The following is a 25,913-nucleotide window of genomic DNA, read 5'->3' on the forward strand; positions in this document are numbered from 1 at the left end:
ATGCCATAAGGCAGTAGTAAGTTCATAAAGCACAGCCGGACACTACAGATCTTTTTCTGAAAGTACATGACTGCAGTTTTAAGTACGTCTATTTAAAACAAGCCAAAAAGCTTTCTGGGTTATCTTTATGAGAAAAATTCTTGAAGTTTTAAACGTTCTTTTTCTCAGTTAAAGATTTAAGACAAGGTAGTATTGTGAATGCACCATTTTCTGTAGCATGAAATTAACTGGACAACTGCCTCAAAAAAGTGTTACAGGATGTTTGTGTTCTCTAAGTGACTCAAGGAATCACCTCTTCAGCAGTTTAAAAGACCAAGCAAGAATCGCCTGATAACGGAGGCATTTTCAAGTTTATAGAGTCTTTACAAGAGGCCACACTTTAATGTAAAATTTCATGAAGACAGCATGAGGAGGAGAGGAAGAAACCAAGAGTATCAGGGAGGAAGCTTAAGTTAAAGAGTACTTATTCAGTAAATAGTCTAGTGCAATTTCTTTTAAACAAGCTAGACAGTTAAACAACAGCTAAATTGGTCTTTGTCTTTCTCATCCCTTTTATCAGGGGAATTTGCCTCAGGTAAAACACAAAAAGCCTGGAGAACAAATTCTGTGACAAGATTTTCTCTGAAGAAAATTCACTCTTCTTTATCCTGAAAAATGTATTTCTACTTGATACAGCTTTATCTGAGGGAAACGCTCCAGGCCCTAACAGCTATCCCCTTAAGGAAGTTTCAAGGTAATACCTGGGACCCTACTATCTGAGACAGAACTTAAATTTCTATACTTTAGTCACAGTCATAAACAATGCTGTTCCTAGGTCAAATCACGCAAGGGTGACATTTAAAAAGTATTTTGTCAAAACCATTGCTGGTACCCAAAGAAGTCTGAGAGCCAGTAAGAAGTTCAGATTTATTGAATAATGTCAACAATACTGTAGCTGTTTTTACATTTTGCTTTGTAAAGTAACGCTAATCTTTTGCTGATTCTCACTAAAACACACAAAGATTGCTGTAAAGCAACATTGGCACATACAGGTCATAGTGTTTGCATGAGATCCACTGGGGTTAGTTTACAGCAGGTGATAGCATTGTCTTATCGTGTTGGATCAAAGACACAGTATGCATTCAAACGGTCTCTGTAAATACCAGCACGTTGCTTACAGTGAAACACCTCTGTACCTGTCATTTACATACAGCTTTATATCCTTCCCTGCATGCAAGGGCCAAGGCTTCCAAAACCATCAGTGATCCACTTAAGGTCATCAGGCTTCCTATCCACTTATAGCCCCAAATGTATTTACTTCTTTTGAGAGAAATGTCCAAGACGAGATCCTTTTGGACAACTGCTGCAATGCTAGGAGAGTTCAGCGTGAACTAGAACGTACTGTATACTTTAAATAAAATTAAGAGTATTTTAGAGGTATTTGCAACTTAGTGATTAACCAAAAAATACTAGGCTCAATATTTATGATTACCAATAAATACAAATTACTTAATGTTTGCACATCAATTGAAGTAGGCTAATGTCACTTGATAATGTCTGATTAAGAGCTGTAAAGCAGCACACTCTGCGTGAATTTCAACACGATGTATTTGCATACAGCCCATTCATGTCCATTATTAAACAAGCTAATGCAAAAAAAAAAAATACGCTCCCTTTGGACAGAGAGGAGATTCCTAAACTTTCTTCCCCAAAGATCCGATTAAAACTACTTGTGAAGCCGTTGCAAACCTCCAAGTTCGAGTTGCTACAGGCACCCTTCTCGGCTGCCAGCTCAGCTCTGTCCTCGGGAACACGACACTCCGTCACTAATGACGACCCTATTTTCTCCTCACCACAAGCCAGTGAATCTGCAATGTTAACTTCCCCGAAGGAAAACGAACAACATCCTACTTGTGGAGACGCACAAGGTAGCGCAGCTGGTTACATCAGAAGAAGGTTGTATCTGCTGAAAAGGCACCTGCAAGTCGAAAATCTTCCTTCGTCAGCACGCTGTACATGCGCTGGGGCAATGCTTTGGAGTAAGGAGCGGGGCGGGGGACAGTTGTGCGCAAAATCACCTCGCGACCCGTGGGTGGTGGGAAATCTGAAACAGCCCCCGTGGTGAGTCTTCGCTCCTCTGATGAACCCGATCTCCTCAACTCTTCATCAAGTGGAGGCACTGCAGAAACCTTCAATAAGAGCAGAGGTATAATTACAGGGCAAGCTGTTTCTTAACGTTAGGATTCAGAAAATATTTCATAAGAGGAACAGAGGAAGATACAGAAATGGTAAACACATCAAAAGGCTTTATGCGTACACAGAGCAAGACACTAATGGGATGTCAAGAAACTGCGCGCAATCAAATGGAAGAACCTTCACGTGTGGATGGTGAAGCTCAGCCTAAGCTCCTGGTTGTCTGACAGTGTGAAGCGAGGGTTTTGACCAGACGAAATGCCCTTCTCAAGCAGGGTGCTCTCCTCAGCTCTCGGCAGCTACACGCGGCCAAGCCAGCCTCCTTTTAAAAATAACCAGTGCCACTATTGGAGCCTTGACAAAAAGTCACCTGCCCTTTCAAACTCAAAATACTACTTCAACATGTGCTTTTCATGGCCAAAGAGAGGCTTGCCGAAATGACAGTGCAGAGCAAGCGAGACACTGTGCAATCTCCATCGATGCTCAGTGCCTCAGAGCCAGCAGGCAGCAACACTAAGGCCTGAATACTGAAAGAAGGGCTGGCGTGCTCCAGTCAGCCCAATAAACATTCCCTAATTACATATATGTATATACCCCCTAATACCCTATAGGGTCCTAATTTAAGTGTACACAACTCAAGCTTATCAACATCACTGAGGCATGGCAGAATCATACAATCACTAAGGTTGGAAAAGACCTCCAAGATCATCGAGTCCAACCGTCAACCCAACACCACCATGCCCACTAAACCATGTCCCGAATTGCCTCATCTACACGTCTTTTAAATACTTCCAGAGATGGTGACTCAACCACTTCCCTGGGCAGCCTGTTCCACTCTTTCAGTAAAGAAATTTTTCCTAATGTCCAATCCAAACCTCCCTTGGCGCAACTTGAGGCCATTTCCTCTCATCCTATCGCTTGTTACTTGGGAGAAGAGACCAACACCCACCTCGCTACAACCTCCTTTCAGGTAGTTGTAGAGCACGATGAGGTCTCCCCTCAGCCTCCTCCAGACCAAACAACCCCAGTTCCCTCAGCCGCTCCTCCTAAGGCTTGTGCTCCAGACCCTTCACCAGCTTTGTTGCCCACTGGATGACCCTCGTGGCCCCTCTCAGCTGCCCCACAGCACCTCTGCTCCCACCCCTCTCCCCCACACGCTCCCCAGGAGCAGGGACGTGGCACCGCTCGGTTCTGCAGCGTGTGCCACAGGAGGAGTCACCAGGGACAAGTGCCCCTTGTTCCCACAAGAGCAGTTCTAGGAAGCCAACAGAGAGCATGTTCCCTGTGCTACACTTCTTCACGCAGTTACCCCAGTTCTTCCCCTAACCTCTCTGCATCTCCATCCAAAAAGTTCAGTAGTTTCAGTAAGTACTGATATCTAGATGATTGTGACATTCAGATACTGTCCATCGTTCTACCTCTGCCCCCCAAAATTCTGAGTCTTCAATAAACAGAGAAGAATATAAAGGCATGGCCACATATTTCAGCATCAGAAAATGTTAATATTCACTTGCAGAAATGATTTTGGGTTGGGTTTTGGTTTTGGGTTTTTTTTTTTTTAAAGATTTCTCTCTCTTCACTACCTGTTAGGCTCTAAAAATAAAGTCTGTAAATGAGGAAAAACCATTCTGGAAACACAAAATTATTTTTATGCTTAATATGTGAACAACAGTACAAACTAAGTCAGGCTGCTGTACTATCTACCAAAAGGTTCAACTGTATGCAGCTAGGGAAGATGAGTGGGAAACGAGGGACAAAGTTGGTTACCTCATCAGAAGATTCAGTCAGCTTGGAAAAGGATGAGAAAAGAACCAGTGATGAAAGACAGAAACAAGTCAGAGGTGACTTACAAGAGGTTAGAAGGAAATTGTAGGTTTAAGAGACATCATGCACTCTACTTCCAGGAACATGCATTTGCTATCATAATTTTCCTGAGAAAACTTGAGAATATAACAACACATTTTACACAACTCACAGATAGGAATCCAGGTTCAAAAGGTAATGAACAAGGAAGTCATTCAACTTCTATTTACCAAACAGCTCTCTACCAAAATAATTCACGGTAGATGAAACATGAGGGGTTTCTGGTAGCAAGTTAGCGCCTGTCCCTCTGAGATGTCTTAATTAACAGTGACCAGCTACTAGTGGGAAGTGTCTGTAACCTAGCTTTAGTTACTGATGTTTCAAAAGAAACAAAACCCTAGAAATTTACATACATCTTTATCGAACGTTAACGCTAGAAACTTACTCAGCTTTAAAAACACAATGCCTCCATATTAAAAAGGCAAGTGCATACGCTTGCATACACTTACAGGGCACAACCTCAGGCTTTACAGAGAAGTCTGGAAGTAAGGCTGGTTGACATGTTGAGATTTGCAACCCTAGAGACTAGCAGGATAAAATAAATGTTCTAATTTTCATTTCTCAGAATAACCACGGTCTGTTTTCAGAATGGTCCTTTTTATGCCGAGTTACAAAATACAGATTATTATAAAAGCATCCACACCTTAAAATTAATTCCCAATCACAGAATTTTTACAGCAATGATTTCCGAACAGGATTTCGGGCTCTAAGATGTCTGCAATACTATGCTACCTTGTTATCACCACTGTAATTAAATTTTAGTCAGATAATTTGATTCTATGACCAGGTATAATTCTGACAGGAACTGAAGGCTGACTGCAGTCCAAGAAGTTTGGAAATCAATACTTTAAGGCTAAGTATTACAAAGACTGCTTAAGAGAAAAAGGGAATATTTATACCAATATAGGCTGGGGAAATGTTTCCAGAAAATATATACAACACTGGCAATAAGTAAATTGAATATAGAGTTGTACTGGAAAAGAACTGAAACTCTTCCTAAGCGCACTAGTTTCCACAGAAGAAATCTCAAGTATTCCAAGTATAAGCCTCAGACTAAAAAGTTACTCCTGAAGTATTGAGTATTATGATGTGTTTCTCTACATTCCTATGTGAAACAATCAACACACTTGATTGTTCTTGCTGTGATGTTGCATATATTGTGTAACTTGAATAAAGCAGAAATTTGTGCCATAACAGCGTTACTGATGTTACCATTTGAAGTAAATCAAACATTAATGGCATCTCTATCTACCCAGCTGGCTTTAATTGTTTAACATCCCAGGTCACTCTTCTTTTGTCTTGCAAGGTTCTGGTATTGCCAAAATCATGTTGAACATCACAAAAAAAAACCCTCAAGCACATTTATGACAATACATGCATATATGCAGACGAAATAAACTGGCATCATATGATAAGTCGTTGCCTCATACTGCTTAAATTAGAAGTGTCCGCAAAGCAATCAAAAGCTCTCTCTTACCCTCTGAGCATTCACGAACAGCTTGTGAATAATGCTGCCAGCAGGTCCTCTTCCTGCACCAATAACTGACACTTCTGGCTGCTCCAAGAGACAGTTTACAAATCTGGTGGTACAAATTATTGAAAAGGAAAAAGGAATGTTTAATTCTCAGCTATACCCAAGTTTGCTAATCTAAAACCAGAATTGTTTCCTGTGAGGAGGTCTCCACCTAGCACCATTTGCACAGAGTGAGAACTTGCAGACACTCTCACGAGTTCTCCGTTCTAAAGTTTAAGAAAAAAACCCTGACATTTCTCAGCATCCCACTCAAACACTATCATCACCTTTTCATCCCTTTACTCCTTTCCATCTACCCCAAAGACTAAACCCGCCGTAGCCTTCAGTTGTTCCCTCCTACCTTGTTGCTCTTTCTTTCATGCTAATACAAGCAGCTGTTCTTTCACAGATAACGTAGGTCAAAACTAAGCTGAACACAGCAGCCTCCCACCTAAGGTCAGGAAAGGCAGATAATACAGCTGTTTCCATTGCAACGCCAGCAGCAGGGCCAATTAACACCTAGGTTGCAATTCAGCCTCCAAAAGGACCTACTTCTCTCAATTAACTATAAATGGAACCCCGGCTCCTAATACAGATGTATAAATTCAACATGAAAAGCCTTCATGCTGTTGGCCGCACAGCAGAAGTAACAACATCACAATTTTTTTTGAGCACAAAGACACTGCGTTGGTCAGACATCACTGCTCTGAACTCCCAACATGTACTACAAAAATGTCACCTCTCCCTCTCAGCACAGCAGCAAGAAGTTATCGTGATTTTTTTAACATTACATAGTAGTCATCTTAAGCAATAAGTAAATAATCTGACAGCAGGTAGTGAAGCAATGAAACATTGCTCGTCGCGTTTCATTCTTCTGGTTCCTCAGTAATATGTTTCAAATTAGTAAGGAGCCTAGAATAAGAAAACGTAACGGGGGGAGGGGGGGGGGGGGGGGGGCATTTCTTCCATATTAGTTACAGAAAACACTAAATTCCTAGTCCTTCTAATTTTACCTCCATTGTAACAAAGTTCATCACATTCACATTTTACATACACGAAAAAATAAATGAAATCCCCAGTACTGTCAAGATAAAAACAAATTCCATTAAAATAATCTGTATCACATGTTTTCAAAGAGATTGTTACTTAGAGGGGCAATTAGGGTACCCAGATATAACATCTCTAGGTAGCCTAGGGACAGAGAACTTAATGTTTATTGCTACTAAATATGACTCCTTAGTATTTCTGTATTATCACCACTTCCACCTGTCCTAAATTTTGAAACTACAAAAAAAGGGCATGAGGAAAAACAAAACACCATGGGGAGGGGGAGGGAATCATCAGTCACCTTTGTAGATCTTCTTTCTCCTCCTCATTTTCACACTTCTCCACCCCAAATTTTGCTTTCAGAGACCTGGCCCTGGCGATGATAGCTTCCACACTCATAATCTGAGCAATGATTTCCTGCAGGAGTTTAATAAAAATGAAAATTAGAAAGATGGGTTTTTAGCACTCCCATGAACGGTTCATCAGGTTTTCAGCCCCAGCCAGTACAAAACCTTACTTCCAACTTCTTGTCCTCTGGATTAGGGAATCGTAGAACTTTACTGGAATGGGATATTATCTGCTTAATAATCTTCTTAACTGAAGATATATCTTCTAGTGCTTCTATTAGGAGGAAAAGAAACGAAGAAGTTGTAATTATTGCATCAGTGTTCACTCTAAAATATCTTAATAATTTATTAAACATTATTTACCTTCTTCCTTTACCTTGAGTACAGATGCATGGATGATGCAAGGCAAGAGATGCCTTGCAAGGTCAGCTGGTTTCTGAATTGCAAGGTAATGAAGCACCTATAACATCAGAAAATTTAATACATTACTGATCAAAACTACTTCCCAAAGATAAGGTTAACTACAGAAGATGAGCACGTACGCTGAAGAAGTCACAAAAAGGGAGCACTGTTGCAAGACAGGCCTCATTAGGTAGTTTTTACATGAATCCTCAGTGATTGCTCACAGTCCCAACAGGTTAGAATGAAACTAAAAATAATTATGTTTTAGGAACACTTTCGTTTCCTAACGCATACATGCAGATAAAAATCTGTTTTATTTACTAATAATTCAAAGAAGTATTTAAGTAATACACCTTATGAAGTTACATTCCACACACTGATTATTTTAAGTACTTCAAAGGCACTGTTGTACGGCAGCAAGAATTTCTGATTAACCCTAAGCCATGTACAAAACAGTTTAGTAACTCCAAGAATATAGTGCAATGACGTGTTAATGTTTAAATCTTGCAAGAGAAAAAAGAAAGGGCTGCTATAAAGTTTTACAGCAAGCATTACAGATCAGACTATCACTAGCCACAGAGCTTTTTACCTTCTCTGCTTCTCTAGTGTCATCGAACAGTCTCTTCTGCCTCCGGGCTGGGACTGGTTTTGCTGTCTCCCAGGCCTCTACCCACATGTTGCTAGGAATCTTCATTCGGGCACTCAGCTCGCCCTTAATCACTACATTGCCCTTTTCATCAACCACTTCCTCTTCGATGTAATCCCGAGGGGAGTACCACCTCACAAAATCCTCCAGACAACAGCCAGGATTAGCGGCCTGGAATAAAGAGGAGATAAAATTTGTGCCTCAAAAATCCTATAAAAACATAATAACCTGGGTAGGAAGGCAATATGATTTACTGGGTAGAGCAGAGGCTAGGAGCCAAAACTCAGGGAATTCTGTTCACAGTCAGCAAACTGTACACTAGGAAAGAGACCAGGGAGGGTGAGGGGATAAAGTAAGTATAAACTCATGGCAGGGGAAAAACCCCACATCATCAACAAAAACAAAGAAACCTTCCTCTTATCCCGTCAAAACAGTACATTCATCAGTTATTTCAGGCAAGCTCAAAATTATACTGTTAAGTCAAGCTTCTATCTGGTACTTGATACATACAATAAATATGAATTTTCACTAAATTTTTATGTATAAGCTTATAAATGAAAAACAGCCCAAGCCTAAAAGAATCACTGGGCTGCATAAATATGCTTTCAGCACTGACTTTCTCTCTTTTAACACTCCAGTAACAAAATTCACCTTTTCTACTTCCTTTAAAAAGGAACTTTAAAAAAAAAACTCTCCCCCAAACAAAAAAAAACTTGATTTTTCATAGATGCAGTGTCAACACAGATAAATACATCCATAGGATGTATTTAGAACATAAAAGGAAACCCAGCTTTCTATTCGATATACCTATCGAGAGTGCACTTCCGCTTTAAATTATGGTTCTATGTTCTTACTTCGAGTTTTTAGATCACTTGCACCATAGAAATAAAACTGCTACATATATCTAATATGACATGAATCACTGCTAATAAACTGATATTGACATGTTATAAATACTCTCACTCTACAGTACATCTGTATCCTTTTACTACATAGTAATATTGCAATAATTAAAAAAAAAATATATATAGCTATTTCATGACAGAATCTCTAATCTTTTCAGAGTTTTGAGATCCTTTGATGACAGCAGTGTATGTGCTCTTAGCTCCCTCTGCAGAGCTCAGAAACGACATAGAACAAATTACCCAAAATCACAGCTAGTCCAGTCCCAATTTGATGAACAGCTGTGTAGGACTTCCACATAGTGATAACTTATCCTTCCTATTAAAGAACAAAACATCTTCAACTATACATAAAAATTATGTCCACCTCCCCAAAGTCCAAATACAGAACTATGAACATGTTAATAGACTTTTTTTTTTTCTTTACACCACCTTTACATTTTATCCATTTGGACTCTGATTAAAGGTGCACTTTACAAAGCTGGACACAGCGGAAAGTACAGGTGAAAGAGACACTAAATGAAAGCTACAAGGTGGTGGGAAGGGAGAGACGTGTAATTTTGATTCAGTATTTTGACGCTCAGTTTTCTTCTGACATCATTTTCAATGGGCTTGTCTGAGTTTTAATTCCCAATTTATCAACTGTATGTTTTGGGTTTTTTTCCCCCCCCACAGACATTGTGCAGATTTACTGGAATGTTACAGCATAATAGACTGGATAGGCATAGATTTTGAAATGTTCTAAGAGTTTATCAATAGGTTTTTATTTTCAACTTTATTTTGAAACTGTTTTGTGGAGAAAAAAAAAAACTTGTCAGAAAAACCTTAAAAATTGTTCAACACAAGCAAGAGGGATAGTTTAATTAAGAAGGCGGCAGTCTCACAGAATTCTTCAAGTAGTACTACCTTAAAAGACTCCATATCTGAGAGCAAGCAGGCACTCTGCATGCGTGCCCGAAGATGAGCACCTTCTGCTGATGTCCCCAGTTTTGCCAGGACCTCAGACTGTTCTTCCAGCAGATCTTCAGTCATGGGTGCTGGTTCCTGTAACATAGAAAAAGACAAGTTTACAAATAGCCTCTCCTAGACTTAGCCCTTATTAAGGAAGGAGTGGAAAGCTCGCTGTCACCAAAAGTTCGTTCTACTTTATTTGTACTCAAAGGAAATAAACATAAATTTCTACTGCTTAAACTGTTTAGCCCAAAGCTGTGCATCTGAAGAAGACACTAACAAAAAGAAATTAAAAAGAAAACAACCTGAGAATGAAGTACAATATAAGGATATATTGTTAAAATGTCAAAACCCAGAGGAAGTCCAGGAAGTGTTTGACTGATACTATTTTGTTGAGACGGATGAAAATCCACCTAAAGTAATGTAGAATTTTTGCCGTTTATACAGTCAGGACATAATTGACAACATTTTGCCTGACTACACTCTGCTTATACCTTTTACCCATGCAAAGCAACATTCATTAAAAATAATTTCTCTCAAGTGAATGAGAATGTATTCTTCATGCATGGCTGATTTCAAACTACTTCGTCTGGCACCACTGCTTCCTATTTCATCCCTAGTCACTCTGCAAGAAAGTCTGTGTCACATAACATTTCTACTTGTTTGATGATAAACCTGCTTTAGATAATGGTACCAAAAACTGATGACTATGGCCTTTTAGATATGAGCTGAGAAATATTTTTTAAAAAAAAAAGAAAAAAGAAAAAAAAGTAGCAGCAAAACTGATCCAGTACTTTGGTCAGTCAGCTAGAAATCTTCATGGTGGAAGGACCATGGCAGTTCCTACTTTACAGGAAAGAAAGTCAGGAGGGGGATGGAAGATGCCTCAAGAGTTGGAAATGAAAAGAAACCCAATTTTAAGGTAGGCAAGACAGCTTAATTCTTGTTTAGAAAAACTTGTTTTGAGTGAAATTTGGTAAGGAGACCCATTCTCAAATAAAACAAGGAGCATGTGAGATTTCAGTTTAACAGCCTCATCAAGTTTTAAAATGGAAGACAAGGTCTTAGGCCAAGAACACTTCGCAATTTTAACAACAGATAAGGCTATAACCTGCAAACTATATACAATTCACAATCCTAGGTATAAGCCATATTGCACGAGAGTCATATTGCATATCTGGCTCAGCTCTTGCTACCTAACCTGTGTTATTGGAATGTAGAGAGGCTCTCCTGGATGCAGCAGCGTCAGCTTTCCATGTGGATGCAGACGACCTTCTGGTTTTAAGTTTACAGGCTCTTTGTTGCCTTCTTTTGCTCCTCCTTTCTTTCCATTTTCCGGCCCATTTCCTTTAAGATCTTCTGTGTCACTCAGACATTCAAAAAATTCCTCTTCACTGTCACTCCACGATTCCCAAGACTTGCCAACTTCTTTTTCCTTATCAGGGTTATCTCCAGAGTGGTCTGCTCCTTTTCCAGCATCGCCAGAAGTACCACCAGGTGAACGATCAGACACGCTCCCCCTTTTCCCCTCATCTCTTGCTTTCTTTCTTTCAATGCAACAATTTAACATCTAACAAGTTAAAGGAAAAAAAAATTGTTTAGCAATTACTTCTCTTACGGAAACAATGTCACAGAAAAACTTGGAGAGTCACCAAAAATCTCTTACAATTCTAAAAGGTAACAATTCCATTGAACTTGTTGCTATAACAAAGATTTTCCCAAGAAATGAAGTCCAGACCCAAAAATACAAGCATAACTACATCTACAACAACAATATATTTAGCTAATAATTGCTATAATTTTGACAGTTTCCTTAGGAGAAAAATCATTCTTAAATTTGGGATATTTACCTGAAGTTTCTGATGCAGTAAACAGCATCTCAGATCTGGAGGGCCATTAGCTAATCTAACAAAAGGTAGAAGTGTAACCATTATCAATTATAAAGTTGACTCTTTCACACACATGTGGTCTTAAATCATATGAAATCCAAAAGAGGGGCAAATATCCACATTGAACCCACCCCCACCATTTCAACTATGCAGCTCTTCTATGGTCTCAGAAGACAAGCTAGTGACTGAACAAGCCCAGAGATTAAATTACATTTATTTCCTAGAGGTCATTTATGAAGCTCAGAGATCATTCACAGCAGTACGAAACAGACATGCCCTGCATTTCCCCGTCAGTTTTCCATTTGGAAGTGAAAAGGGTAACTGTTTTCAAATAAAAATTAAGCACCTTTGACTTTACTTTTAAAACTGCAATGATAGAGTAGAGTGATCTCTATATATTTCAACTTCTATTTTATCTGTTAGTGTAACTATTTGAAAGTACAAGCTAGTGAATAAATGGCTAGTCCAGCCCATTTAAAAAAAAAAAAAACAACAAAACAGGATATATTTTTGCTCTACATTGATACCTCATCTTGACAGAACCCTTCGTTTGGTCTGCAACAAGCTCTGCTGCAGCAGACATAACCTGGAAGGGTTGGAATACTTGAGCAGCATTAGCTGCCTGAAAAGGCTATTATACCAGCAGGAACTTGGAATAGCTCCCTTATAAAAGTGGCGAAACTCCACCACAAAGCAAAGGTGTTTCTCCCTATATCAGCTCCTTCGTTTTTATCTAACGATAAACCGGAAACCAAGCATTCGCCTAAGCTTTTTTTTTTTTTTTTGCCCTCATTCACACAGTGGAGTGCTCTTTAACTTGAGCTTCCCCAGGCATCTTGAAGTTTTCAAAGAAGGGCACAGATGCTTTTCCCTACTCCCTATCTTTTCTTGCTTTAAGGAAGTAAGGTAATAAAAATAGAGGACAGCATTTGCAATTTAAAAAAACAAAACAGTATGTTTCAAAATCATAGTGAACTCACTCTGTTTCTGAAAAAAAGAACATTTTCTATGACAAAACAATTTAAAAAAAAAAAAAAAAACTTACCCTGGAATCAGGTAGTTGTTCTCCCATCTGTAGCGCATTTCTAACACAAATTCTTGCCAAAGATGTGCCACTCCTTTTACTCCTCCATGGTAGAAGTTTATCATACAAAGACATAAAGCTAGTTTGTACGTCAGGCTATCAGAAGGAGCAGATTTAAACTGACTGAAGAGATTCTATGTAAGAAATAAAAGAAAGCAGGAAATACAGGAACAATGGCATTTTTTCCAAAACCGTGTGATCTCCTTGCTGTTTGTCAATACAAGTGGCTAACTAACATCCTAAGCCTGTAAGTATAAGCTACCGAAAATGACAGTCTTTGGAAGAAAAAAAAGAAATAGAAGGGGGAAAAAAAAAAAAAAAAAATCACTATTTCTACCTAGAGATTCCACAAAGGTAAGTTCCTCTCTCCAAAAATTATCTATTACAAGACATAAGGCAACCACAGCAAAGTCTGTATGAACACACACTCAAAATTGCTTTCTCTCTCTCACCAGTGCCAGTCAGTAAAACTTACATAATCTTCATTCTCTGGAGGAGGATTGTTTCCTGCTGAAGTGCTAGTTCTGCTTTCAAATCCATCTGCAAGTTTGTCAGCAGCATCAGGAAATAAGAACTTGAAGAAACAAAAAAATCCAAACTTCCATCAGTATCTTTTTCCCGCTTTTCCCACTTTCTCCATAAAGTTACTGCTGGTTACATACCAGCAATCCCTATAATTAAAACTATTAGCAGAGTTCAGAGTTCATTTTCAGTCCACTTATATTGCACAGACTTGTAACAACTTAGGCTGTTTCAAGAAGCTGATAAATGCAATTCAAATAACAGAACTGACATCAGACACTTATTTATAATTCTGCTATAAACTACAAACCAAATGCATCAGTGGAAGCATGAAATACATGTTTTAGATTAATTTAATGTGCATGGACAGCTCACTTACCAGAAGAATAGTGTTCAGAACCTCATTGTTTAAAGGTGATTCATCTACACCTCTGTGTTTGCGAATTTTTTTCTTTGCACTGTGAACCATATTTGTGACTGATAATTTATGGATTGGGACTGGTGCTGGCTCTGTGAGCTTCGACAGAGCATGGGTAATATCAGCAACCTCTATAAAATAAAATAAAAAATAATTAGAACTAAACAAAACAAAAAAACACAATACCATCTCTCTTTAGAAGTTTACCTGTAATATTCAATCTATTTATCTTTTACTGATATCTAACACCCTGTTAACCAGAGCTACACCCCTGTGCTGTCAGATTCCATACCTGATATTCACTGTTCTTAGCCACATAAATTAGCAGCAGAACGAAGTCACAAAGGAGTCTCAGACTGTCCTTGATTTAATTTACTGAATGAAGTCTAGCGTGAGTTGGCTGTAGATAGTGCCTGCCACCTACTGTAGTAGTACTGCACACTTGCAGACAATTACTGGCAGAGTTATCAGCAAAAACCTGCTGAAGAGCCAGTGTTTAAACATGATACCAACGAATACACTGTAGGTAACAAAGACTGTTCAAGTGTATGCTAAAGCTTTAGATAAGCCTTAAATTAATCCAGTACTAATCACTAGATATATGACCTTACACGTTCTGTTTTAGAGTCCTTGGGTAAACTCCTCAAATCAAAAGATTTTTTCCAGACTTGCTGCTGGTAAACTTTAGAACCTCTCTTACAGGAAAATGAATTAACATTGTTAAAAAGAGGGCAGACAAATTGAAAAGAATAATTACCAGCAGCCTGAAAAACCTCACCTTGGCAAACATTTCAAGAAAATTAGAGATAAGGAGCGCTAAAGAGACTCTATATCAAGCACTAGGAGTAATACATACCCTATTTGGTCTAAAATCTTTTTAAGCTAACTAGCGAGCTCCTTCAAAACTAAGACTAAGTGTAACCAAAGAAAATGCATTGATACAGACCATATTTGGAGGGAAGAAAAGGTGACAAGAGGCAGGAAGGGAATGTTCACCATATACAGCAAGAAAATCAAAACAAAGAGACAGAGACATCAAAAAGATGTCAGTATCTACATTGTTGGGATAAAGTCTGACCTGTTGGTTAGATAATTTTGGTTTGTTTGGGTTTTTTTGTTTTTTTTTCCTTAAAATTCCTTAAAATGGAGGGAATGACAGCAAAGCCTTTCAAACAGATTAAAGACTCTTCAAACTGGCTGTTAAAACATGCACTACATAGTACTTCAAAAAGCAGAAAAAAGTGGAAAAAATACAAAAATACATGAAACAACACAGACAAATCTGTTTGATTTGTGCTCAAAACCAACTCTTGTGCACACTAGTCAAATTTTAAACTCTTGTTTTCCAGTGAAAAAAACCAACTGTAACAGAGGCAATTGTCCTCTGGGACTTTTGGGAGCTTGCCTAGAATTCTTGAGAAATTATACCACGTAGCACCGACCAGGAAATTCCTAGGAGTATTACAGAAAATGCCTAGGAGTTACAAGTATAAACACTGATAGATCTGAAGGCAGAAAAAGGGGATAGGGAAGGTAAAATAACATGAAACAATTAAAAACAAATAACACAAATCAACAAGATTTTAGTTTTACCTTTTCCTTCCTCTTCAAATGCAGACCTTCCAAGTATCTCATCAGTTGATTCCTTCCGACGGCAAAGCTTGAAGAATTCAGTAAGAAAATCACCTATAAGAGAAACAAAGTTTCTAAACAAGTACAGAATTAAAATCTCATTGAACAATACGCTAACTCTTAAAATGGTGCCCGAGGGACAGTAAATTTTATTTTTTTCATCTGAAAGAACATCATAATTTGTTCTAAAGCACAAATATCTTTAAACCACGTAATTAAAGCTTAGGAAAATGCACACCTAGACAGCTATCAACCACCTCTCCAGAGCACAGTTCTGCCTGCATGCAGTTTAATCTACTTCTTCACCCAAAGCAAGACAAAACTTCTGTAGCATGTTAATTTTTTTTAGTTTTGAAGCCCTTTTCCCCACAAGTCAAAAGGCAAGGATCGACAACAGTACAGCTCTCCAGGTGAACCAATCCCGCCTGTCAGACAGATTGATTAAACTAAGAAAATGGATATATGCAGAAGGCACTTAATAAAATTTAAAGATTCTAGGAAATCTAAATTTTCACAGGACACACACAGTAAATGCTTATTCTCTGGAACCTGGTGAAGTAAAAACAGCAAAGAAGTTCATGGTACACAGATGCAGAATAACCCACAACAGAAACTTACGTTTTTGCAAAGCTTGTGCTTTTGAAAAAGAAGCCCGAAATATTGTCCACTCAAAAAAATAAGAGGAGTGAGGAAACGGAGGTCATCGGGTAATTAACAATTCAATCCTAAGTTCACAACTTAAAGCCATAAGAGAAGATAAGGAATTTTGATGTCTTACCCAATAGACACTGAGGGTTATCTGCTTTTCTGACTCTCACAGACCACTGGGGTGCTTGAATAGGATCCAGGTCACTTTAAAAAAAAAGACAAGCGTCATGCTGTCACCATAAGTATGCAGAAGATGAGTATCAAATGCTCAATAAATGTAATGTCATAGCCAGGTAGGCCATGGAAGCGGTAATATACACCACGTTACACAGGAGAACATGACAAACACTCTAAAACACGAGGGCCTGTTCTCATGTACATACATAACACGAGTAAGAAACACATGAGAACAATTCAGTTACAACTAAATTGTCTTCTTTTAAAGTGTATGAATGTTGAAAACTCATTTCTGCATTAATTAAAACAATAAACTACTTTTTTTTTCTTCTTCTTTCTTAAGTACCAGTATCCACTGTTCTTCCTCTTTAGGAGGCTTAGCAGAAAACCTGGATGATAGTTTTTGGGAGAGGGATGTCAGTCAGTTAATTCTTTTTGCTTTCCACATTCCACTATCATCTTTTCCAAGAAATATGCAATACACAAAACTTTAAGTCTAGTATGAGAATATGCCCAAAAATGGAGGTATATGTTCTGTTGAGATTACAACACAATAATACTTTCTCACACAGAAATGCATTTCAAAAGAAGGTGTTTTCCCAAATGAGATGTTCTATCAACTGACCTTGGCATTCCTCAAAATGGGTTCTCTTTCACACACAAGCCACGCACCACGTTTTATATGTCACTAAAATGCAGTAGCTAGCAAATAAAGTTCTACTTTATACTTTATACTTCTAGATATTTGCAGTTCAGACAAAATACTTACGAATAAACATCGTTGTCGACAATTATACCTTCCGTTAGGTGTGGCCATGTAGTAGCTAAATGAAGCTCACTGAAACAAAACAAGATTTAAATCTTTCAGTGCTAGTAGAAAGTGTTCTCTCCATCATAGTTAAGATCTTGAAAGGTATTTCTGATAGTTCGTATTTAAAGTCCCTCTATGTATTCTGCAGCTACATCCAGAAATGTTTTCCAATGTGTTTTCTCACTGCATACATTCTGTTGGTTATTCTACAGCATGTCACTCAGTATTGCACTAAACTTTACTAGTACCTGGCATACAGGACTCTTTCACAACTCCTCTCTACAAAAGGAGAAATTGTGCATTGTATTCTAGGTATCCAGGCACAGGGGAAAGAACAACTTTCATGAATTGTGCATTGTATTCTAGGTATCCAGGTACAGAGGAAAGAACAACTTTCATGAATTGCCTACAGCATTGAACACTGTCTAATACATTAAAATGATTCCTAGATTTGCTGAGTGGTGATGGGGTGTTCAGAAGAGGACGTACAGAGATTGTAATAAATTGAGAGGGTCTGTAACCTGAGTTAAGTCTTCTAGAAATGTCAAAGTAAAAGACGAGAGCGAGTCCAACTCTTGAATGAAGGCACACAATTTTTAAAGTTTATCTCCAGTTAAGGTATATTTCAACACAATAGTTTCAGAGATAAATGGAGTACTCTAGAAGTTTATGATGAAAGATTTATGAGCTAGAACTCTGAATATCATTAGACAATTTTGCAAATGGTCTTATTTGCTATCAGATCATTACTTTTCACAGGTGTTTCTTATGTACTTGAATAATTAAATCATCTGTTAGGGACATAAGTGATAGGCAGGCAAAGTTAAGATTTGAAATAACATACCTTTAAGTCCTCCATTAAGGAAGTTATAAAACACAGTTTTACGAACTCTTATCTTACCTAATAGGATCCTCACAGGCACCAAATGGTAACTTCCCAAACTCAAGGCCTCCAACTTCTCCCCCAACTAGAGCATCTATATCTGAAGACAGATCAATACATTTTCCATACAGAATTTATGGAATATTTTAAGAAGCATATCATCTTAATTTCACAGTAAAAAGACTGTACGAACAGCTAAGGTGACAGAGCTGTGAAAAGACAGTCCGAGCACATAGTTAAAGTAATTGTTTCCAGCAAAAACTGGGAAGTTATCATACAACTGGACATTCAAAAAGACAGACAAAATTCTTGTCGTCTGTGTTGAGGGGAGGTTATGCCCTTCATACAGGCAAAGATGATAGCTATAAAGGCAGCCTTAAAGAGTCAATGTTGACACAAGAACAAATAGACACAAATTTGCTATAAAAATATTTAGGCAAGAAATCAGTTTCCAGCAGAAAACCGAGATTCCAGAAAAGCAACTCTGCAGAGTAAAAAACCAACTACTTTTAAAAGCCTGATAATTTCATGAAAAGAGTGATATGTTATGTCTCCTGCAGTTAAAGACTTAACCCAATGATCCGTGTAATTCCAGGTACTTAAAGGTGCCTCCCAGCAACCTTGGCCACTCCCCATGTTATATCCTTCAAATATATAAACCAAAAATAGACAGCCTTCATTGAGCAAAAATTTAAATGGGTAATAATGTATTGTAATGCCATTATAATAATGCTATTACAACACCTGATCCTTAGTTTTAAATGCATCTGGCAAACTGTTTACATACAAAACAGCTGAGGTATTTGAACAGATAAAGTATTTGGATAACTTAGTTACGTAATTTCTCCAGCCTTCTTTTTCAGAGAAGATGAAAGACATATTTAAATCCTTTGGTTTTATTTCAGAAAGCTAGGGTAATGAAGGTAATGAGGGTAATGAAGTATGGACCTAGTTCTTCACAATAAAAAGACATAAAACCACAACTGCATGTAGCAACAGCAGTAAAAATAATGTTGTCTATCTCCAGTTACTGCAATATACTATGCCACTAGCCCCCTTAACCAGAATCCTCTAAAAGAGTAAAATTTATTCAAACTGCTTAAATCAAGAGATATGATCAGAGTGGTAGTAGTACAACTCATTCATCACAAACCAGGGATCCTGACTTAGTGAATAACTATAGCAAGGCAGAGAGATACTACAGAAAACATTGACTTCTGTGCCTGCAGAAATAGTAAAAAATAAAATCCATAGAACTAGCTTCCCAAGTTCTTTAGGTAAACTTGGTTTACCTACAAAGAGAAACTATCACTTAAAAAAGCACTGATTTTCTCTGACCCTAAAGAACAAGATTCTCTTTAAACATATTTTCAACACTCCTTGCGTACAAAGCACAAAGGATCAACTTCACTACAGACTTCTTCAAAACATACCTTTGATTAGCGTAAGAATTGTTTTTTCTTTTAAGCAAAGAAAAGCCAAACAATTAGGTAACCAGACCAAGGTCACACAGGTTCTGTTCCTCTAAGCATGCCCCAAATACTTTAACCTTGTTACATAAAACTGCTACCAAGCCAAGAATAGAACTTGGGCATTTTAATTATTCCGCCACCTTCTGCCTAAAATACCACATTACTAATAAAAATGTATGTTAAGAAGGAACCCACATCTACCTTTTTCCTATAGATTTGTCTACCTTTGAGCCAGGAGAAGTTCACAATTTATTTTCTGATTCTACCTATATAGAAATAGGTCTGTTAAAAACAAATCCTTGACACCCAAGGAAGAAAGTATTACCACCAAGGAAGCATATAAGCGTTCATTGTGAGATTACCAAGTGAGCAAACTCACTCCATTTTTCCTAAATAGCATCACTATGGCATAAACTTACCACATCTACTATATGTACTTTAGATTTAAGACTATACATTACTTTTCCCCTTCTTCCCCTCATACAATAATAAAAGCCTTGATCAGAAATTTTTCCTGCATGAAAAAAATAAATCAACTGCTTGGCTTATTTAGCACTGTGTAAACAACAACAACAAAAATCCAAAATTTTACCACAAGTGAGGTCCATACAATATTTTCTCCTTTTCCCATAGTGAAGTATTAAAATCAGTTACTCTATGGAAATCATTGACGAATACTCCTGTGAAGTATTAGCACCTACTAGAACCTGAATCAGAAAGTTTCCCTATGGCATTCAGGGCAGAATTCTTTACCGATCCACACTCAGTCACCCTTTTCTTTCCAAATAGATACTACCATTTTAGAAGTGTCACTATATATCTCTAAACACTAATAAAAAAGCATATTTCTAGGCACAGCCCTAACCAAAACACCTGTCACAACCATAAGCCACATGATTTCAGAGCAGCTTTAAGCTTGCTAGCCCAGCATAGGGAGTGGGATGGTATTCAGTTGTAACTGAAGCCTCTCCTAGTAAGGCAGAAAACATTTTAATTCTTCTGGCAAGATACACAAACATTTTCTTTAGCATTGACTGTTTATCTAAAAGCAAGTTATTCTGAAGACGCAAATCTCCTACCTGGCGGCTGCTGCGGCCAGAAATACTGCTGCCAGTCTTGAAGCACATATGTAAGTCGAATAGCCATGCTAACCGGAGGCAGTGGTGTTAAAGGGCATCCCTTGAAAATATTAGAGAAAAAGTTTAATGTAAAGAGTATATCCCCTCAAACACCCCAGGCCTTGAACATAACTTGGTTGTGAAAACTTGTATTAGAGCTAATTTTATCAGAACTGCAACACCCCAAGAATTACTAGTAAAGGCATTGCTCAACAAGACACTCACAGGTAAAAGTAAGCACATAAGCTTTCTAAAATGCATGAGACATTCATATGTTCCATTTAACTGGTAACTCACAAGTAACTCTGACCCAGAACACATTAGGTTTTCATTAACGATTTTTTTCCTCAGCGTTTTAATGAGATTACAACTGATTTTGGTAGTCAGCCATACACTCCATAAAAAAACAGTCCACTCCTCACATTTCATCATGTTGTTATTCACTCTTAACTTAGCTATGGGGAGCTACAAAGTATCAGAATAAAAACCCACCCCAACCCTCCTCTCTCCTTTTAAACAGCAAAATAGCGTTTGTTTTGGGGATGGGGAGAAGGAGATTATAAAACAGACACATTCTTTCACACATCTGTGGAAAATAAAAACGGAAGAAGGTGCTAACACTTGAGGAACAAAACCCATACCAATTTTCACTCTTTATCGCTAGATACTGGCAGTATCTGGAAAAAGACTGTTGGTATTGGCAGTGTGAGCCTCATCCTTACAAAAAAAAAAAAAAAAAAATCCCTACAAGACAGAAGTGAATCTACAAGCGACCAGGTAATAAAATAATTATTCTTAATATCAGTTATATACATTCAGGTGCACTTACAATCTTGGATTTGAAGATATCTAGTAATCCCGATAAATGAGTATATTGATTTGGCACTTTGCGAAGATGAACCATTTCGAAGTCAGTTCGAACTCCCGGACCCTGACATTCTCCAACATACATTCGTCGCCATTTATGATGTATTTGCACAAATAGTGGTACCTGACTATAAAACATGATATTTCAGATTATTTAAAATGCCATGCTCTCTTGTAGTCTTTAAAACTAGCTAAATATTTCAACATAATTTCATATTCTTTAGAACACATTTTCTCTTAGTGGAACACAGTTTAAAATGCTTAATAAGAATCACAGAAAAATATTGTTAACTTCACCATTAAATGGAATGCCTAACAAATTGTCATGTCATAAGCAAAGCCCTATCCATGACTTCAGTTACCTAATTTTCAGCCTAAATATTTTTGAGGAATATTAGAAAGTTACTGTTACCACACATACGGAAGAAATCTTCTTCCAAAAGTTGTATTTCGTATACCACTTATTCCAACAACTTCTATCAGCTTTTAAAAGCCTTTGAGGTTTTTAAACAATCATGAATATAAACAACATTGAATCAATCTTTTTAAAGCTTCCATGGGAAATTTTCTCTTTTAAATCCTTCTATAACAATATTATGGTGCAATACAAAAAACTCTTAATATATTTTGCTAACAATTTAATACTTTTTCCTCACAATAGCTGTATCCTAAAGTTTCACCCAGATATGTAAAAAGGTTTATGCTTTCACCTACCAGCCAGTGTTCCCCAATGCAATGGAAATGGAACTCAACAAAAGGTTACATTTGGATTCACTGAGAACTGCATCATTATTTGCAGCTGGAGCAATAACCAGGAACTCACGTAAGCCATACCTTAAGAGACAGAGAAAAAAATAACACATTCCTGGTTTTTTTTTTTTTAGCAAATCAGATGAAACACAGAATTTTTAGAAATACTGTAACCCGAATAACCTAATTGTCACCAACAGACTGTGGAATCTGTTATTTTGATGTGAGTACCTCTTTCAGAGGTCAAGAACTGACTGGCCCATGGAGTGCTGCAGATTCTCAAATCACAAACTACTGGAGCTTGACAGCATTCAAACACGGTACTCAAAATAACGTGAGGACTTCCAGGTCTATCAGTCCTGAGTTTTTACTTTATGTTAATAACAGCTGTAACTATTTATACATAAAAACAATCTCTCTAGAACAATTCTATAATGTGCTAAAGATCTGCATTACTAAGAATACAGTTGTTGTTTCTTAAGATGCTGCAGCTTTCCTTTTTAAGAATGCATCTAAATATTACAAATACAAAAGCTTGGTTAGTCTATGAATTTCAGGAAAAAATATTTTGGGGGAAAAAAAAGGAAAGATGGGGCCACTATGGTGGGCTTTTTTTGCACTCCTTTCCTGTGCTCAGTACAAAGAATCATTTTACTTAAGCTTTAACTCTTGATGGAAAAAAAATATAAAGTGATTGTGCCAGCATCTAAGATTTTTCAATTGCTATGCTTATTTGTATTAAAGACGAGAGGCAGCACACGTACCATCTTACCAGACAGTGAGCTCTAGGAGGAAAGTCATTGTTCATGCACAGCAAGTCCTGCATAGGCAAAGGAAGGGCATCTGTGAAAAAAATTGATGCATAAGACGAGCATCAGCATCCATCCAGCTGACTTACAATTTACTTATATTAGCAACTTGTTGAATGCAAAGCACATTAAAATCAGAAATGTCAGATCACACCCCAACAGATCCCAGAAAATTTCACACAGAAGCAAATCAACGCACTGTGAATTCCACATTCTGAAATTGTCTTTTATCATATCCTTACAGGCATGTAAGAGAACTATCAGCTACCTTCTACCAGTTCTTCTTTCCCATCTTTGTCACTGGGTTCTTGTACAAGATAATGATGGGTAATTGAGAATTTGAAGTCTGCAAATAAAATTTCATCTGATTTCTCTTCCCATGCTCCTGTGGTGTATACACCCTGCATATAAAAAAAGATATTATTTCATCACATAAATTTAAGTTAACATTCATTAGCCTGAAAAAGTGTACTGCCTACACGATCTATAATATTTACTCATCTTTTTCTACTGCTAGATATTTATTCTTAAATAGCTAAGCGTGGTTTAATTTCAAAAAAACAATTCTCAAAGCACTTCATTATAAAGGTAGCTGAATGCTAAAATCCATGTTGCCAATAATCAGGTTTATTTCAAGGACCAGATATCCGCCTGAGAAGTCTTCAGAATTATATGGCAATAAAGAGGCAGATATATCCTCTCATATGCAACTACACATCTTAAGCATATGCGTCCTCAACTTTGCCCAAAGACAGAAATTTCCCACCTGGGATTTCATCTATATCTATACCATTCTACGCAAACACTACTTAAATATTTACTTCGAATATGCTTTCACTGATAAATGATTTTTTATCTATAATTTGCAAAACTTCTGTGTGTAAGGATAATTAATTTTTAAATAAAAATACAGCATAGGAAAGTTTCTACGGAAAATCAACACCACTGTACAGAACTGTATGCTGCTACTAAAACAAAGCAACTTGGACAACCCTTTGATCTGTAAAGGGTGTCTTATCACTAGAAATCATGAAGAGAAGTTTGGTCTGGAAAAGAAGACATGTAGGAATACACTGATAGCTAAGGCTGAAAACTAGTTCATTAGATAATGTAAGTTTTTGTTCTGAATACTCTGTACCCTGATTAAAATTAAGAATCATAAAATTCCTCTGGAAACACAGCAGCCATTCAAACCAGAAGAGCTGAATTTGTTTGCACTAGTATGCAGAAGAGCTCAGCAATTTCCTCTGCATTTTACAGGACTGAGAAAGCACTACAAAGGCTCTAATTAGACTTCGAAAAAAAATCTCTCCGATCTATGAAACATACTGAGTCACAAGTAGTACTACGCAAACCTCAACCATAAGTATGTGAGGCGTGACAAAGGCACACAGGCACAAGGCACTCCTTAAGAATTTAGAACAGCTTCAACCATGTTTCCAGATTCAAAACTGGGCATAAAAAAAAATCACTAGGCCCTACATGAAGATCCAACTTTATCAGGGAAATAGCCTGTTTGGCAGACAGCCCACCAATAAATTTATAGCAACTGTTTGTCAAATTGCCACTTTCACAAGCAGAATTCCCCAATACAAATCATTATCTGCCACACCTAAGAAAACGGCAATAGATGTAATATACGTGTGAATTACTAGTTAGTAATTCAAATTCTAAAAGAAAATTCAGAAGCAGTCACTGACCTTTTCTAGAGGTTTGCCTGAAGAAATCCCAATAAGTTTCCAGTCATTCAATACTTCTTCTATTTTTGAAATAAATCTATTAGGGAGGGGAAAAGGCATTAATATGTGCTGAACGCTAAACTTGTGTTATAATTCAGCTCCCTAAAAGCAGGCAATATGTTTTTCTACCACAGAATTCCTTAAAGAAAACGCAAAGAACAAACAAACAACAAAAAAACCCCAAGTATCATAATAAAAAGAGAACAATTGCTTCCTTGTACAAATAAAATGGTCCTCCTATATTTACATTTCAGATGATAGTTACTTCTAGCAACTGCTATGAGCATGCTTTGAGTGATTATAGAATCTCAACTTTTCCTTTTTCTGGTATTGCAGCATATTAGTTTTAACACATACAATCACAGATAAATAAGTATTTGACACAAAATTATAAACTTAATTCAGATTTAAAACAGCGCTTAGAATCTTTGCCTCCTTCTGTCATACACATCGTCACTGGAAAAAGCATTTAAAAAAATAATACATTAAGAATGCAAGAGCATTCTTCACCTTAAATTTTCCTGTACATTGTTGTACTAACTTTTAAAAGCTTCAGCTATGAGATAACTATTTTAATAATCGGGCAGCTACTGAAAAAACACATAAGCCTTCCAGGTGTTTACTCTAATCCCTTGCAAACAGATATTAAACCAGACCTTTCACTAAATTCAGAAACAGCTTGACTAGATCCTCTTAACCAACTCATGAGTTGCGGCCTGAGCCTCCGCCGCAGAGATCCGCCGGCAATGCTGGAACAGCCGAGACGAGGCCCCGGGTACCACCGGCTACCGGCCAACGCGGCGCAGGGGCCCGGCTGCCCTCGGCAGGAGCGGGCCGGGGCGGTCACGGCAGAGCCCCCGTGAACCCCCACGGCGGCCGCGGTGAGGAGAGCGGGACCGGCGGCAGCACCACCTACCTCTCCCACTCGGAGGCGGTGGTGAAGTCCGTGATCTCAAACACCTCCGACTCGGGCTGCGGGGAGAGAGCGGGAGAAGCAGTGAGCAGGGAGACCGCCGCGGCGCCGGCGGAGAGCGCAGGGGAGAAGAAGGGGAAACACTCACTTCGCTGTCCGCCGCCATCTTGCGCCGCTGCCGGGACACCCCCTACGGGCGCAGAGGCTCACGGGAAAGCGGCGGAGGGCGGTGCGAGCCGTGCCGCCCTGGAGCCGGTCGTCGTCTCCTCACAGACTGTCGTGGCCGGACTCCCTCGCTGCCCGGCTACCCGACGCGGCGGCTGAGCCTCCCTGTCCCC

General features: G+C 38.2%; 1 protein-coding gene across 6 annotated transcripts; it reads right to left on the reverse strand.

Moving 5' to 3' along the window:
• Positions 1 to 892: 892 nt before the first annotated feature.
• Positions 893 to 25,803, reverse strand: RAB3GAP1 (RAB3 GTPase activating protein catalytic subunit 1). 6 transcript variants are annotated; one of them, XM_075152741.1, is made up of 25 exons: positions 25,724 to 25,803; positions 25,579 to 25,634; positions 24,624 to 24,699; positions 23,192 to 23,324; positions 22,879 to 22,957; positions 22,079 to 22,198; positions 21,327 to 21,492; positions 20,459 to 20,558; positions 17,926 to 18,007; positions 16,983 to 17,051; positions 16,167 to 16,240; positions 15,350 to 15,442; positions 13,718 to 13,887; positions 13,292 to 13,390; positions 12,778 to 12,950; positions 11,694 to 11,748; positions 11,045 to 11,413; positions 9,799 to 9,936; positions 7,934 to 8,161; positions 7,306 to 7,402; positions 7,113 to 7,216; positions 6,897 to 7,012; positions 5,513 to 5,615; positions 2,058 to 2,168; positions 893 to 1,957 (listed from the first exon to the last, which is right to left on the reverse strand). In XM_075152741.1, the coding sequence occupies exons 1-25, from the start codon at positions 25,739 to 25,741 to the stop codon at positions 1,856 to 1,858; spliced, it is 2,931 nt and encodes a 976-aa protein (XP_075008842.1). In that variant the 5' UTR covers positions 25,742 to 25,803; the 3' UTR covers positions 893 to 1,855. The 6 variants fall into 6 exon arrangements, with proteins under 6 accessions (XP_075008842.1, XP_075008841.1, XP_075008844.1 ...); XM_075152740.1 differs by having other exon boundaries at positions 893 to 2,168; XM_075152743.1 differs by lacking the exon at positions 25,724 to 25,803 and having other exon boundaries at positions 893 to 2,168; positions 22,887 to 22,957.
• Between the last annotated feature and the right edge of the window lie 110 nt (positions 25,804 to 25,913).

Source organism: Calonectris borealis, chromosome 6, assembly GCF_964195595.1.
Source record: "Calonectris borealis chromosome 6, bCalBor7.hap1.2, whole genome shotgun sequence".
Classification (NCBI taxonomy): Eukaryota; Metazoa; Chordata; class Aves; order Procellariiformes; family Procellariidae; genus Calonectris; species Calonectris borealis.